Consider the following 16,976-nt stretch of genomic DNA (forward strand, 5'->3'; position numbering starts at 1 on the left):
AAAGGCTTTGCCACAGTCATTACATTTATAAGGTCTCTGTCCAGAATGAATTCTTTCATGACTCATGAGGTTTGAGCTTTTGCTAAAAACCTTCCCACATTCATTACATTTGTAAGATTTTCCCCTAGTGTGTGCTTTCCTGTCTTGTGCAGGTAACAAACGATATTTAAAAATCTTCCTGGACTTACTCCAAATGTTTTGGGTCCTGGGAGGAATTCTTTCAAGTGGGGAGACTGAGGAACCATTGCTGACAGACTTCTCAGTTGGATTACATTCATACATTTTCTCCTCACTGTGAAATGTCTGCAGTTCAGCCAGATGTGCCTGCAAACTTAATCCAATTCTATTTTCCACGCAGTTTATGTACTGGTTTCCAGCACCACTTCTATTATTGTCCATTTTTAATACATTCCTTACAAATGGCTCATAATCCATGAAATACAGGTATGTATTATTTCTTACAGAAGCACACTGCTTTTGAGGAAGAGCAACTGAGAGCTGATTAAGTTTTTGATCTTTTCTCCATGTGACATTTTTGTTATGGGTCAAAGGCACTTCTTTGTAATTTCTTGCATCATATCCCCCGTGATTTTCAAACTCGTGCCTATTTTCCCAGACTTCCTGGAGATCAAAATCCTGGATGTCATGACTTTCATTTCTCTCCAATATCACTAAGTGGTAAAATTCTCCTTTATTAATGTCCTGTATTGGTGATAATTCCTTGATTGCAAATCCAGCAAAACTCCCTATCAAATAGAATTGGAAGGTAAATATTTTCTACTAAATTCCATAATTAACACCAAAATATTATTTTATAATGAATACAGGAAGTTTCTCAAGCATAGACTTCAAACACTATTGTTATTTACAATGTTTTTAAGTTTTCTTTCTATAAATGTGGGGACAGTGCTTGTACTTGCACATCTATGGGAATATGATTGTGTTATAAGTTTAAAGCCTGATGTTAGAAAAAGGAACTGATTTAGCAACAGGCATAATAGTGACTCATTCTGTAAGAACTTATACTACGGGTATGAAGTAACAGTAGAAAACATTCAACAGGGAGACAGTATGGTATTATAAGAAGACTGTAGGCTTACCTCTATTTCAGTATTTGCTCTAAAAATTATCAAACTAAATATCCCACGAATTCCTTTTCCAGGTATATAATCAAAAGAATTATATAATAGATACATGTTCCAGGAGACATGTACAAGAATTTTTTTTTTTTTTAAGTTTATTCACTTAGAGAGTGAGAGCAAGCTTGTGAATACAGGAGGGGCAGGAAGAGAGAGAATATCAAGCAGTCTTCACACTGTAAGCACACTGCACAATGCCAGACTCGAATTCAGGAACTGTGAGATCATGACCTCAGACAAAATCCAGAGTCAAGACGCTTAACTGACTGAGACACACAAGCTCACAAAAATAATGTATCATTATTTAAAAACCTATGACAAATCAAATTGATGATATCCCTCTGACTAAAGCAGTAACTTAAAAAAATACGTTCTCAAGATATCAAAAACACTCAGTTTAAAGAATGCCATAGGGGCGGCCTGGGTGGCTCAATCGTTCGAAGGTCCGACTTTGACTCATGTCATGATTGCATGGTTTTTAGTTTTGAAACCCATGTCGGGCTCTTTGCTGACAGCTCTGAGACTGGAGCCTACCTCGGATTCTCTCACTCTCTCTCTGTCCCTACCCAAATCACGCTCTCTCTCAAAAATGTTTTTTAAAAAAAGTCATAAATTTAACTGAGGTAAATATGTAACAATGAGTTATCACTACACATTTAGGTGAACGGCCAAAATCCAGAACACTAACACAAATACTAGTGAGAATGTGGACCAATAAGAATTCTTATTCATTGCCGGTGGGAACGCAAAATGGTGCACCAGTCTAGAAGACAGTTTGCACGTTCTTACAAAACTAAACATACTCTCAAATGTGATGTAGCAATTGCACTCCTTGGTATTTACACAAATAAGTTGAAATTTATGTCCACATAAAAACCTACACATGAAACAGAGAAATCCTAAAATATGTATGGAACCTCAAAAGACCCTGCAAAGTGAAAGCATCTTGAGAAAGAAGAACAAAGCTGGAGGCATCACATTCCCTGATTTCAACACCCTGATTACAAATCTGTGGTAATTAAAACAGTGTGGTATTAGCATAAATCTAATAGACACATAGATCACCAAAACAAAATAGAGCCCAGAAATAAACTCACACAGATGGTCACTAAATTTACAACAAAGGAGAAAAGACTATACAATGGGGAAAGCACAATCTATTTAATAGATGGTTTGGGAAAACTGGACAGCCACAGGCAAAAGAGTGAAACTGGACCACTGTCTGACATCATACACGATAATTAACTCACAATGCATTAAAGACTTAAACTTAAGACCTTAAACCATAAAATTCCTATAAGATAGGGGTATAGGAAGAGCTCCTTGACACAGATCCCGGGAATGATGGTTTTGTTTTTGTTTTTTTGACTGTTGACACCAAAAGATAAATCAACAAAACCAAAAGTAAGTGGGACTACATCAAACTAAAAAGTGTCTGCATAGCAAAAGAACACCTTTTCAACAAAATACAAAGGGAACCTACCGAATAGGAGAAAATATTAGCAAATCATGTATCTGACAATGGACTGGTAATCTAAAATATTACCCAAAAATGCTCAAATAACCCAATTTAAGAAATGGGCAGAAGATGTGAATATACATTTTCCAAAGACTTAGAGATGGCCAACAGGACCATGAAAAGATGCTCAACATCATTCATCATCAAGGAAATGCAAATCAAAATCACAATCAGGTTTCACTTCACACCTCTTAGAATGTCAATTATCAAAAAGACAAGAAATAAACAAGTGTTGGTGATGGGTGGAGAATTTGTGCACTATTGGTTGGAGCCAAAATTGGTGTGGCCACACACTACTGTGTGATCCACTAATTCTACTTCTGAGTAGTTATCTGAAGAAATCAAAATACTAACTCAAAAAGATAGAAACATTCTAATGTTCACTGCAGCACTATTTACAATAGCTGAGACACAGACACAATCTAAATGTCCATTGATGGGTAAATAAAGATGTGTGTATATGACACATTATCCAGCCATAAAAAAGAGTAGAATCTTGCCATTTGTGACAAAAGGGACGGACCCTGAGGAAACTGTACCAAGTAGAATGAGTACAAGACCAAGACAGTATGATTTCTCTTATATGTGGAATCTTAAAAAAACAATACAACCCCTCTTAGATAGAGAGAGCATATTTGTGGTTACTAGAGGCAGGAAGTTGAGGGGATGGTGGCACAAATGGGTGAAGGGATCAAAAGGGTGCAGAGATTACTTAAAAACAAAACAAAAATTGCTGCTGCGTAGAGTTCTTAAAACAACTCCCCCCTCCTGCAGGAAAAAAAAAAATATATATATATATACACATACATATATATGTATCAATATGGTACTTTCTGTATACTAAGAATACAATAAACATCTATGGAATAATACAGGTTTTTTCAATAGAAAAGCTAACTAGAGATATCAGTTAAGCTGCGCTATATGTAAATTACATCTAATTTTGGAATTTCACTTTTTGGAATTATCCACATCACGACTTCCTCCTAATTAATGCAAAAGCACCAGACCTCAAGAAGCCAGGATGGCCCAGGAAAGAAAGAAATAAACTTTAGCTCTACTTTATTAGACATTGATTACATTTTGTTTGTCTCCTTAGAAGTTCTCCCAAGGATACAAAATGGAAATGGAAAGTGAACAGGTCCTGGGGTCTGCACTACAGAGGCCTCAGCTCTGACCTGTACGGAATGAGAACCAAGAGAGATCAGGGAAAAGAGTCCTTAGGGACAGCCATCCCAGTCCCTCTGAAAGCTCGGAACCAGTATGGTCAGAGAGGCCAGGTAGCTGTGTTATAGGTTCTAAAAGTTGGAGTTTAACCTTGTACATATTTGATTTACTCATCTGAATAACAGAATGAGAAGTGTGTAGGGGTGGCAGGGGATTTCCTTTGAAAGCTCCTAAGAAATAAGCTTTTATTTTCCCACAGATCCTTCCCAAACAATGTTTACTGGAGCTCCTTACTCTGTGCCCATCTGAGCTCTGACTTGTGCTCACATCCCAACACATTCCCACCTGTCTGGATTTTCCCATATATTCAGTTCACTTTCCACAGTCCTGGCATAGATGATATTCAGCTCAAGAAGAGATTTCCATTTATAAAGAAAAACAGAACATGATCTGCTTTGCTCTTCAAGAATACATTCCCAGCTCTTTGTTCGCAAAGAAAAAAGGACATTCATTTTATGTGGGTGTAAAACGTTATTTTGAAAATTAATCAGCTAACTGCCAGAATGCTTAAGGATTATTGTAGGAATGCAGAGATCTGGTTCTTTTCCAAGAACGACTAACCAAAAGCACAAGGGTAAGACCACAGAATCAGATATTTATGAAAATTGACTATAAGGTTTCCTTTTTTCCCCCAACTTTAAATAACTTCTCTCTGAGCCTTATCTTTAAAGATGTCAATGAGAGTTGACTTTACTAAGAATTTAAGGGTTTTTAAATCCTATTTCCCAAACTCCCAGATTTTAAATTCTAGTTGGTTAAGAACAGGAATTTGAAACTCCTATGATCAAAACAGTGGCTCTCAGTAGAAAATGCAAAGACATAAAAAGTAATTACCGACTTCTGGAGGGAAGTTATCCTCACCCAGGGAGACCAGGTTCCTGTAGTTCTCCAACATCACGTCCCTGTACAAGACCCTCTGAGCAGGGTCCAGGCATTCCCACTCCTCCTGAGAGAACTCTATGGCTACATCCCTGAATGTCAACCGTCCCTGAAAAGAAAAGACACTTCACCAAGTGGACAGGGAAAGTGTTCTTATTTGACACAAAATTAGAGAAGCAGAGATGTGTAAAGGCTGACTAGGCTGGAGTGAGTGTTCCCTTTCCGTGTAAAATAATTTTGATGAGCTACAGTTAACATAAAATTAGCCATTTTAAAGTACCATTCAGTGGCATTTAGTGCATTCACAATGTTGCACAAACATCACCTCTGTCTGACTGAAAACATTTTCATCATCCCCAAAGGAAATCCTTTACCCTTTAACAGGTGCTTCCTATTGCCCAGTCCCTGGCAACCACTAATGCTTTGTCTCTATGGATTTACCGATTTTGGACTTTTCATGTGAATGGAATGGTATCAAAAATGTGACCTTTTGCATCTGCCTTCTTTCACTTAGAATAATGTTTGGGGTTCATCCATGATATAGTATGTATCAGTGGTACATTTGCTTTCTTCTGGCTGCAGAGTGTTCCACTGCAGGACTAGACCATATTCACTCAACTACTGACGGGCATTTCGTTGTTATCAACTTTGGCTAATATTAGTAAGTTGCTATGAACTTTCGAGTACAAGTAAGTGCTTAGATATTTGTTTTCGATTCTTTTGGTTATATAAATACCTAGAAGTGTAATTACTGGGTCACGTGGTTTAATTTTGTTAAGAATCTGCCACACTCTTTTCCACAGCAGCTACTTTCTAACACGGTGTGTCATGATTCTAACTTCTCCACCTCTTTACAGACACTTTTTTTTGTTGTTGTTTTACAATAGTCATGCTAGTGGGTGTGAAATGGTATCTCATTGTGGTTTTGATATGCATTTTACTAATGACTCCTTTCACTGAACATCTCTTCATGTGCTTATTTCCTTTGTGTATCTTCTATGGAGAAATGGCTATTAAAATCCTTTGACCATTTTTTAAGTTGGGTTCTTTGTATTTTGGTTGTTGACTTGTATATGTTCTTCATATATTGTACATGTTAATGTATAATGAAATATATAAGGTATACGTTCTTATATTCTAGGTTCTAGACCCTTAGTAGATATGTGATTGGCAAATTATCTCCTCCCATTAAGTAAACCGATTCATTTATGTGATAATGTCCTTCAATGCACAGACATGATTAATTATGATGATGACCAATTTATCTACTTTGTCTTTTTCTCTTTTGCTTTTGGGGTCATGTGTAAACATCCACTGCCAACCCTAAGGTACTAAAGATTTACCCCTATGTTTTCACTTAAGACTTTTATAGTTTTAGCTCTTACATTTAATCGTTAATTCTGAATTGATTTCCTTATATGGTACAAGGTAGTTTCAATTTCATTCTCACACAGACAACTAGTTGTACGATTTATAAGACTATTCTTTTTCCACTGTTTTCGACACACTTGTAAAAAAGCAATGGATTATAGATGTATGGGTTTACTTGTGGACACTCGGTTCTATCGCTTTGATCAATATTTCTAGCCTATGATGCAATTATACTTTTGATTACTCCAAGTGATTGTAGAAGGTTTGATGTCGGGAATTGTAGGTCCTCAAATTTTGTTCTTTCTCATGTTTATTTTGGTTATGTGGCATCCTTACCAATTCAATATGAGTTTTAGAATCAGGATTCCCATTTGGGCAAAAAATGCTGCTGGGATTTTGCTGAGGACTGTATTACTTTATACTGCTCTGGGGAGGACTCACATTTTACAGTCTTCCAATCCACAAACACTGGATATCTTGACATTTAAGTTTTCTTTAATTTTCCTCAGCAACTTTTTGGTTTTCACTGTATATAAATCTTCCATTTCCTCGGTTACATTTATTCTCATTCATTTTCTTGCTCTTGTAAATGGAATTGTTTACTTACTTTCCATTTGTTGATTGCTACTGTACAGAAGAAATACAACTAAATTTGAGTGTTGATATTGTATTTTGTAACTTCAATGAATTCATTCTAAGTCTGAGGAATCTTTATTTCAAAGTAGAAGATCATGTATACTATGAATATATAGTTTGATTTCTTTTCCAATTTTGACATACTGTATTTATTTTTCTTCTGTGTTTTCTCTGGCTAGAACTTCCAGTAGTGTTGATATGTGGTGGCAAAATGAGTCACACTTGTTTTGTTCTTGATATTAAGGGGAAGTTTTCAGCTGTTCATTGAGTATGAAGTTAGCCATGGAATTTTAATAATACACTTTTTCAGACTAAGTTCCTTTCTACTCCTAATTTTTCAGTTTTTGTTGGATGCAGTGTTCTGTATGTGTCTGCGGAGGCTAGCTGGTTTACAGCATTGCTCACTCCTTTCTTATTGATGTCTGGTTGTTCTATGCATTATTTAAAAAAAGGGAGCATTGAGGTCTCCAACTACTGTAGAACCATCTCCTCAATGGTTGCTTCAAAAATTTGGGGGCTTTGCTTCCATGTACATATTGCTTATACTTGTTTTATCTTCCTGATGGATCAGCACTTTTTTCAGTATAGGTCCTTCCACATCGTTGATAACAATTTTACAACTTAAACTCTATTTGGGCTGATATCTGTATAATTACCCAGCTAGGTTTCATTACTATCTGCATGGAATATCTTTTTCCATCTTTCCACTTTCAACCTATTTGTGTACCTAAAGTAAGCCTTGGAGCATCTGGGTGGCTCAGTCGCTTAAGCATCTGACTCTCGATTTCAGTTCAGGTCATGATCTCACAGTTCATGAGTTCGATCCCTGCATTTGGTTCTGTGCTGACAGTGTGAAGACTGCTTAAGATTCTCTCTCTCCTTGTCTCAGCCACTCCCCCACTCAACCTCTCTCTCAAAATAAAAATAAAGACTTTAAAAAAGTGAACCTTTTATAGACATAGAGTGGAATCATTTTTAAAACTCAAGTCCTTTGTCTTTTATTAAAGAGTTTAATCTATGCATATTTTAAATTATAACTGGTAAGAGATACTTCTGACATCTGCTGTTTGTATGTCTATTTTCTTTCATAATTCCTCCTTTCTTTCGGTGTCTATGTGTGTGCGTAACATTTTGATTGCCTTTGTATTTATTTTTGTCTATTTTCAAGTTATTTTCTGAGTGGATATCCTGGGAACTACAGTTTACGGTTTAGTTGATATTAACTTAGCTTTAATAGCATACAACAACTGCTGCTATACAGTCTCCCTTTATGTTACTGTCAAAACTACTTTATAACAAATGAACAGATGTTTCACTCACTCAAAGTCAGGTTTGCTTATTGTTTTACACATTTGTCTTTTAAGACACATAGGAAAAAATGATTTAGAAAACAAATATATAATACTGGCTTTTGTATTTACTTACGTAGTTACCTTTACTAGTGTTCTTTATTATTAGTGATGTACCAGTAATTACTACCCATTTCAGCCTGAAGAACTCCATTTGGTATTTCACGTAGGCTGAGTCTGTAAGTGTGAACTCCACCTGCTTTTGTTCATGTAGGAGGCTCTTAATTACGCTATCAATTTTAAATTTTTTTTTTCAACGTTTATTTATTTTTGGGATAGAGAGAGACAGAGCATGAACGGGGGAGGGGCAGAGAGAGAGGGAGACACAGAATGGGAAACAGTACGCTATCAATTTTAAAGCATAGTTTGCCTGATAACGAATTCCTCATAGATTTTTTTTTTTTTTTTAATCTTTCAAACTTTAAATACGTCATGAGAGGGGCGCCTGGGTGGCGCAGTCGGTTAAGCGTCCGACTTCAGCTCAGGTCACGATCTCGCGGTCCGTGAGTTCGAGCCCCGCGTCGGGCTCTGGGCTGATGGCTCGGAGCCTGGAGCCTGTTTCCGATTCTGTGTCTCCCTCTCTCTCTGCCCCTCCCCCATTGATGCTCTGTCTCTGTCCCAAAAATAAATAAATGTTGAAAAAAAAATTAAAAAAAATAAAATAAAATAAATATGTCATGAGAATGCTTCCTGGCCTCCACAGTTTCTGATGAGAAACAGGCCATTAAACGTATTCCGAATCCCTGTATGCGAGAAGTTTTTCTGTCTTGCTGCTTTCCACATTCTCTTTTTTGTCTTATAAAATTTGACTGATTATGTGACTGCCAGGGATCTCCATGCACCTGTCAGAGCTGAAGTTCATTGGGTTTTTTGAATATGTAGGTTGTTTTTGATACAATTAGGTTTTCAGGTCTTATTTCTTCAAATATTCTTTCTGTACCTTTTTTCTCTGTCCTTTTCTTCTGGAACTCCTATTATATGTACATAAGTATTTTTGATAGTATCATAAAGGTTTCTTAGTCTCTGGTCATTTTTCTTCTTTTTTTTCCCCTTTTATTCAGCTTTTTTCTCCCTTTCTTCTGCTTGATAATTTCAGTTAATCGATGTTTAGGTTCACTGATTATTCTTATTGCCCATCTGCTAATGAACCCTCTAGTGAATTTCTAATTTTGGTGTTTATACTCTTTCAACTCTAGAATTTCTATTCCTTCCCTTTACTATAATTTCTGTCTCTTTACTGATATTTTCTATATGTTGAAACACTGTTTCCCCACTTCTTAGCTCTCTTCCATGTTTTCCTTTAGCTGAGGATGTTCAAGACAGTTGATTTAAAAATCTTTATTTAGTAAGTGGGACGTCTGTCTCCTCAGAAAGACCACCATTAATCTGGTAATCATGCTTAAGGTGCAGAATCATAAGATATCCTTAGAAGTCTATAGTGAAGTCGGCCTGCTCAGAAGCAGCAACCATGGCATTCTTTGTAACAGTAAGAAATTGTAAAGGACTCACATATCTTCACTTACAGAATGTTCCAATGAGGATCTAAAAAAAGCAGTTATCTCTATGTTTACTAACATGAAAACAACATCCAAACATATCATATGTAAACATTTCAAATTTGCAGAAAATGTGATAAAACATTTACAGAAGAATATTTTCTAAAATCGCATTATAATATATAAATGCATTTTTAGAAGATCTGCACTAAAGAGAACACCACTTCCTGATGAAGACAATCATTGATGGTGGAAGATATGACAGCAAAGGAGGTATTTTACTTCTTAGTTTCCAGAATACATACCTGTGTGGAACTGAACCACAAAAATATATATTCTAGGGGAGTTTAACAGAAAAATATAAAAATAACAATATTTAACAATAATTCATAAAATGAAAATTGAGCATCAGCCTCTCTGATGACAGAAAGTTCTGCTCCTATGTCTGGTTAAGTTATAAACATTTTTATCTAAAAGATGTATGGTGTAAGAGTTCCTAAAGGAACACCATGGTCTTTTGAGATGGATGTGCTGTAAATAATTCAAGGAACACTTAGTGTTAGAGAAATAGGTTGATTCTACACTTTAAAACTAATTATGTTGTATGGAAACCAATTTGACAATAAACTTCATGTATTAAAAAAAATAATAAAAAAACAAAACAAAGAAATAAAACTAATTATGTTAATTAAATAAAACACCCTCTCTATTCCTTATTCCTACTTTGAACTTCCCATTCTATTCCAAAATATTAATGTTTTGTAGTCAGAAGCACACTGATTCCCTTGTTTAACATCAAACGGCATTATAAAATTGGACAAGCAAACTTCCCCCGTTAGTCGTCTTATTTTTCAGGGTTTCTCAGGTACTTGTACATGTTAACCCATTACTTACATAATAGTAATCTCTTTAATTCTGGTTTATATGAGCTGAAGGGCATCCAGAAGGGGTCTGTGAAGAATCCTTACTGCCCAACCTCATGGACACCACAGAGCCTACTCCCCATCTCCAGTTCCTGCCTGCGGAGAAAATCCCTCACAGGATGACCACCTAAAAGGAGCGTCTTCCCAAGTGCCATGTCACTGGGTCACAGTGAGATAGAATCTACATGGAGATGAGAGGAAATAGGGAGAAGGCCATGGGTGTCAGTAAATAATTTAGGCAGGAGACTATGGAGACAGAGATTAATGAGTCCAAAGTGTGACATTTTAGGAAAAAGAACAATCAGTGAAAAATATGACTTTTACCTGGAAAAGAGCCATTCCTCCTTTTTTCCCTCTTCTGGTCTTCTTTCTCAGGTAAGGTTATACTGTGTGGCAAAAGGTATGTTGTTTAATGTTTGGAATCAACATAACCCCTTCCTCTGCCACAATACATAGAACCTCACTGTGGGAGAAAGAGTTCTTTGCTGCCCATTGCAACAGGGACAATAAAGTCTTATATGGAGTCCAACAGGTGCATTTTTCACGCATTCCTTCAGAAAGCCCTCCCCGCTGCTGAAACCAACACACTCCTCAGTCTACGTTATCCTGGCACTTGACCAAAAGGAATTGCTTCATTCAAGTTCTTGGCTCCTCCCTAGGCAGCCAGCATCCAAGGAATGGTTGATGCAGGATACAGAAGCCTGTCCATGCCATCAATTTGGAATAACTCTTAAGGGTCACCCCAGCTCCAGAGCTCCCTGGTGGCCATACTGAGAGTTTAGATCTTTGTCTTGATGGTGATGGGAAGCCTGTAAGAGGGTTTAATGTCAAAAGATGACACGATCAAATGTTTAAGATTTAGCCAGGATACACAGAGAGGATGGAGCTAACAGAGGCATATCCCTGTCTCTAAGACTATGCTCCTGCCTCTTTCTTAGTGGTTTTCATTATTTTTGGAACTAGACCACACTGTAAACTCTAATGATAACTGCACACCCTCTCCTAGAAAATGGCCAAAGACAAACACACACCCAATTCTGAAAATCATTTCAGGGATCTTATTAGCCCAGGTTCAGAATTCTTGGCCTATCATCTCACGTTACCGGTGGGTGCACTCCAAAGGGGAGTAATTTGACCAAGTTAGCCTTAAGAAATCTGAGTAGAGTGAGCAGAACTGTGTGTAAGTAAATTCTGAAAAGGTGGTCTGGACAGGTTTAAGTACAAAGGGCTTATCCTAATTCCAGATTACTGTTCATATTCCTGAACAAGAGAAGCTTCTCTTTCATGGGTTTAACCAAACCCAAGCATTTAATTCCTCTTTTCCAGAAAACCTATATGAAATTACAAATAGTTACTAGTCCTGGAAAACATGAAAAAGGGTCACCTGTGGGGATGAGCTCTGAGCAATCTCTGTATTATGAACAGATGAGCACTGCTGGAACAAAGTTCCATATCAATCCAGACCACCCTTCAACATCTGTACAGAGAAGGCGGAGGGGACTTGAGGGGAACATCTATTTAGTTGGAGATTTGGGCTCAGCATTTGGTAATTTAAAAGATAACTTAGGGGAAGAAGAGAACTGTTGAATATTAAATTAACTGGCTAAACTAGGTTTTGAGTGTTAAGAGATTATCAACATCCTTAACGGATGTGTAATGAAATACTATAAAGTTCTTTAACAGACATCCAGAATACTTCCAATATATGATAGGTTAGGAAGTAAAACTCATAATCTGAACAATAAAATTAAGAGGTAAAATAATTTGGAAATTAAAAAGATAGCCAATGGATTCTGAGATTAAAGATAAAACAAGTGTGGGGATAACATCAAGTTTAGAAAAGAATGCCATGAGCCACAGAAAAAAGGGGGAGAGAAACAGTACTGTTAATGATGGCCACTGTAAAAAGCACCATGTGGTTACAGAAAGTCTTCCCCCACTGACTGACTGAGCTAGGCCTCTGCCCTCTAGATGAGCAGGGGTTGCAAATGGAATTATCTTCCGATGCAATCCTTAGAAAGCGCGGTTGCCTCAAACACCAGGTTTCACAACTCTCATTTTCTTCTGCACAACTGAAAAAATTTACCAAATTTTAGATTAACAAGATCATAGAGCCACAAATCAGTACTTCACAACTTACTATCTTCTGTACTCGCTAGCGTTTGGGTCCCGTGCTTTGTTTGAGATCGCTACATGTTTTGTTCTCTGAATAAGTCTCTCTGTGTCCTTGTTTCTCTTCTGTCCTTTAGTCCATTTCCGTTTCCCTCCCTATTCCTCTTCCAAAAGTTTCACCCTACTCTGTGGCAGCCTTTGTTTGAATCCCCACCGTTCTTTCTCCCCACACTTTCCGATGACCCTCTAACTCCGCAGATTCCTGCGTCTTCCCCTGCCATCTCTGTCCCCACTCCGCCCTCCCTTCGGCGGGGCGAAGGGCCTGCATCCACCTTCCTAGTGACGACTGTGCCGGACGCGGTTGAGGGGAGAGGGGAGTTTCGGGAGTCAGAGAAAGGTTCTGAGCAGGAAAGCGACTGGCAAGGCCACTGGGGTCTGCAAGGGCCAGAGGCAGAAAGGCTTGGCCCGAACCTGCCTCAGAGAGATTTTAACCAGAAACGACGCGGACACCCGGGACCCGCACCGAGCGACTGGGATCGAAACGTTTTACGGTAACGCCGCGAAAGCGAAAGGGACGAACTCCCAGCGAGAGGGGTGAGAGGGTTCAAGGATTCTACCTTACCAGGCGATCCCCGAAATCTGGATGTGGAGGCGGGGACTAAGAACGCCTCCAGGGCAAGATCCAGAAAAATGGAGACTCACTCCCGCCAGCTCGATCGTTGCTCCGCGGGATCCACTTCCGGGTCTGCAGAAAGGCGCGCATGCGCGTGCGTCGAGGCGAACGGGCGGGGCGATCTCGGGGTGGGGCCGAAGCTGTCTAGGAAGTGGCGGGTGCTGGCGGGGGCCTAGGCGAGCCGGGTCTCGCCTCCGGCACCGTCCTTCGCCTGACATTTGGTCCTCTGTCCTGCAGACCGGCGGTTTCGGGTTCCGCTTTTGGATTCATTCCAATCTCGCTGGTGTCGTTCGGATCCAGCCTGGGTACAACGTTAGGGAAGGGTGGGCCGCTTCAGTTGGGAGTGGTGGTATTTGACAAGTTGATCTCAGTACCCTGGGAAACATTTGTAGCCAGCGGTGGAGACGCGCTCCGGCTAGTGAGGCGGAGCTGTGCGGGAACCTGTGACCTGGGGTCTTTGAGGGGCGACTGAGACTTGGACAGGGACAGCTCCTTGTTTAATGCAGCAAAAGCCGGGGTGGTCAGTGTCGGTGATGGACGCTACATTGCGAAATGCAAAACTGTTGTGGACAATGTGCAGTTTGGTACTAACTCCCCATCAGAGCTTTGCACTGAATTGTCACTTCTGCTCCCCGTTTGCTGGACTGCCTTCCCTGGCGTTCACCGCTGGGCCCTGGGCTGTGGGGGGTGGAGGGCGGCTTGTTGTTTTAAAGGAACAAACATTTCTGCCTATGTGGGTGGTCATCAATTTTCTCTCTTTGATATTCGAATCTACACCTCTCGAGATGAATTATAAATCCAAACGCCTTTCAGAACTACCAGATTGCACCTGTATATTGATTAAGCTCCTTAGTTGCCAAATATCATTGCAATTGCAATTTTTAAAAAACTTTGTTCTCAGTTACTTTGGAAGACTATGTTATGCTTGAAAATTAGATTTTTAAGAAAAGTTTACTCAGGGAGAAAGAAGCAAGTCTTACGAAGAATTTAACCTTGTTTTAATTATTTTTTACCCTATAGACTTCCCTTTTGTTTGACCTTTATCTTGCTGAGGGATTTAAAGAAAAGACCATTCATGGTCATTTTGATAGGAATTACCATTTCCCAAATACCAAGCGTTAATGATGTGTCCCCACTTTAGTTTTTGCTGGTTATTAACTTTTCTTGTGCACTGTGGCATACTTCTCAATTTTTGACTTCACTGACCTAATAGTCTGTTAATAAAAAAACATCTCAGAAGGATAACCATACCCATTTTGGGTTTTTTTTGTTTGTTTTGGTTTTTGTTTTTTAGAGTTTTTGTGCCTATTCTTCTTTGTTCATTATTCGATTAGATTTTTGCAGTAACATTGTTAATTCGAAAAACTAACTGATGGTATCTGTATCATGATCCAATTAAATTTATAAATTAGCTTAAGGAAAATTGACCTTTTATAATATTTAGTTTTTCCACTCAAGAACATGATGTAAATTTACATTCATTTATTTCTACTTTCGTATATGTCAGGAATATTTTATTTTTTCCTACATATTGGCTTTACACATTTTTGTTAGGTTCATACCTGGTGGGTTTATTTCATTTTATTTTTTTAAAGCTATTTATTTCATGAGCCCTCTTTCATTTTTCTTTGTATATCAATAGTATATCCTATTAGCTTACTGAATTATTTTTCATACTGATTTTACTTGCATATCTACAGCCAACTCTGTGCACATACTGATGTCCCTGACTCTGATCCCATACTTCAGGGTTCATCTTAGCATTTCCCCCTTGCTTTTCTGTCCCTATCTGTATTTACCAAGTACTGTGGCATCTTATGCCTTTGAAGAGTTTTGCATCTGTTTCTCCATGCTCCCATGCTCTCTGCACACTAACTATACCCTCTCCCTCTGGCCTCATTTGGACTCTGCTGCAACACACCTGCAACCTTCCAACTTTGCCCTGTTTGCCTGCACCTGCAGTGGCAATGCTCCCAGCACTTTAAGATGTAGCACGTGGTAAATATCATCTTTGGGGTTGTTGCAGGGATGGAAGAAGTTAGAAAGGTGGAAAGTGCCCCCCGCTTTCAGGCATCCAAGGTCAGGAGATTCCTGTATTCTTCCAACATGGGAGCATATCGTCGAGACACACATGTGCATGCAGACAGTTTGAATGTAATTACATACACGGGACTGGGAATGTAGGAATATGGGTGAGTGTGTAAATGTGTGTGCTTGTATTTGATGAGTGTGTGCATGAGTGTGAGTTTGCTATGCAGTGTATGTGAGTGTGTAAATGTGTATGGCTGTGCATTTGAGTGTATGTTGTGCATCTGCATGTGTGTTTGCCTCTATGTATAATGTTTCGGTGTTTATATTTGTGAACTAAGGGTTGTCCACCATTATGGTTCTAGTGTCTGACTTGGATACGGGGAGTATTTGATTGTGTATTTGTGGGTAGGGAAAACAAAGGATTAATTTGAACTCTTGTTTCTTAATAATAAAGTTAATCAGAGCTAATGACTGAAAAATCAGCAAAACTACAGGTGTGGAAAGATGTGGTAACCACCCAGTGCTATTTAAAAGAGTATTGGGGAGGGGCGCCTGGGTGGCGCTGTCGGTTAAGCGTCCGACTTCAGCCAGGTCACGATCTCGCGGTCCGGGAGTTCGAGCCCCGCGTGGGGCTCTGGGCTGATGGCTCAGAGCCTGGAGCCTGTTTCTGATTCTGTGTCTCCCTCTCTCTCTGCCCCTCCCCTGTTCATGCTCTGTCTCTCTCTGTCCCAAAAAAATAAATAAACGTTAAAAAAAAATTAAAAAAAAAAATAAAAGAGTATTGGGGAACCTGGGTGACTCAGTTGGTTAAGCATCCAACTCTGAATTTTGACTCAGGTCATGATCTCACAGTTCGTGAGATTGAGTTCCATGTCAGGCTCTGGGCCGACAGCCCAGAGCCTGCTTGGGATTCTCTCTCTCTCTTTCTCTCTGCCCCTCCCCTACTTGTGTGCTTGTTCTCTCTCTTTCTCTCTCTCAAATTAAATTTAAATTTTTAAAAATTAATTTAATTTAAATGAATATTGGCTTAACTGAGAGTTAAAGGAATTATTGAATCTTCGCATTTCACCTTCTGATCCTGGTGCTTTTATTTGTGAGGGTCTCAGAAACTTCTCCCTTTTTGTAGATACTGTTCTGTTTAGACTTCCTGTTAACACTAGGGAGATCAATATTGGTAAAGCATATCTTCGTACCAAATTTCCGCATCATGTACACTTCCAAATATACTGGCACTGAGTTGTGCAAATAATCCAGTGATCCCTGATGTAAATTATTGTTGGCATGTTCTTCTCTTTGATTGTAACTCTGAAAATCCTTTTCAGGTACTTTCATTTCATTTCTATGTTTATAACTTATATGATAGGTCACCTTAGTGGTCTTAGTGCCCTCCTTCATGCCCGTTACCCAAAACCCATTCCCCCCACACACCCCTTCTCCAGCAAACCTCAGTTTATTCTCTGTACTTGAGAGTCCCTTATGGTTTGCCTCCCTCTTGGTTTTTATCTCAATTTCCCTTCCTTTCCCCTACGTTCATCTATTGAGTTTCTCAAATTCCACATATGAGTGAAATCATATGTTTGTTTTTCTCTGACTTACGTTGCTTGGCATAATACACTCTAGT

General features: G+C 38.8%; 2 protein-coding genes across 2 annotated transcripts in view; both read right to left on the reverse strand.

The window, feature by feature from the left end:
- Nucleotides 1-736, reverse strand: part of LOC121018958 (zinc finger protein 677-like) — a 1,938-nt gene extending 1,202 nt beyond the window's left edge. Inside the window, 1 exon segment of the mRNA XM_040458091.1 lies at nucleotides 2-736. Coding sequence (XP_040314025.1) covers nucleotides 2-435 — 434 coding nt within the window. The 5' untranslated portion in view covers nucleotides 436-736.
- The window catches only part of LOC121018947 (zinc finger protein 677-like), a 138,339-nt gene extending 125,006 nt beyond the window's left edge, over nucleotides 1-13,333 (reverse strand). Inside the window, 3 exon segments of the mRNA XM_040458071.1 lie at nucleotides 4,720-4,873; nucleotides 10,864-10,925; nucleotides 13,274-13,333. Coding sequence (XP_040314005.1) covers nucleotides 4,720-4,873; nucleotides 10,864-10,878 — 169 coding nt within the window. The 5' untranslated portion in view covers nucleotides 10,879-10,925; nucleotides 13,274-13,333.
- Nucleotides 13,334-16,976: the final 3,643 nt, after the last annotated feature.

Source organism: Herpailurus yagouaroundi, unplaced genomic scaffold (assembly GCF_014898765.1).
Source record: "Herpailurus yagouaroundi ecotype Mexico unplaced genomic scaffold, PumYag 220, whole genome shotgun sequence".
Lineage (NCBI taxonomy): Eukaryota > Metazoa > Chordata > Mammalia > Carnivora > Felidae > Herpailurus > Herpailurus yagouaroundi.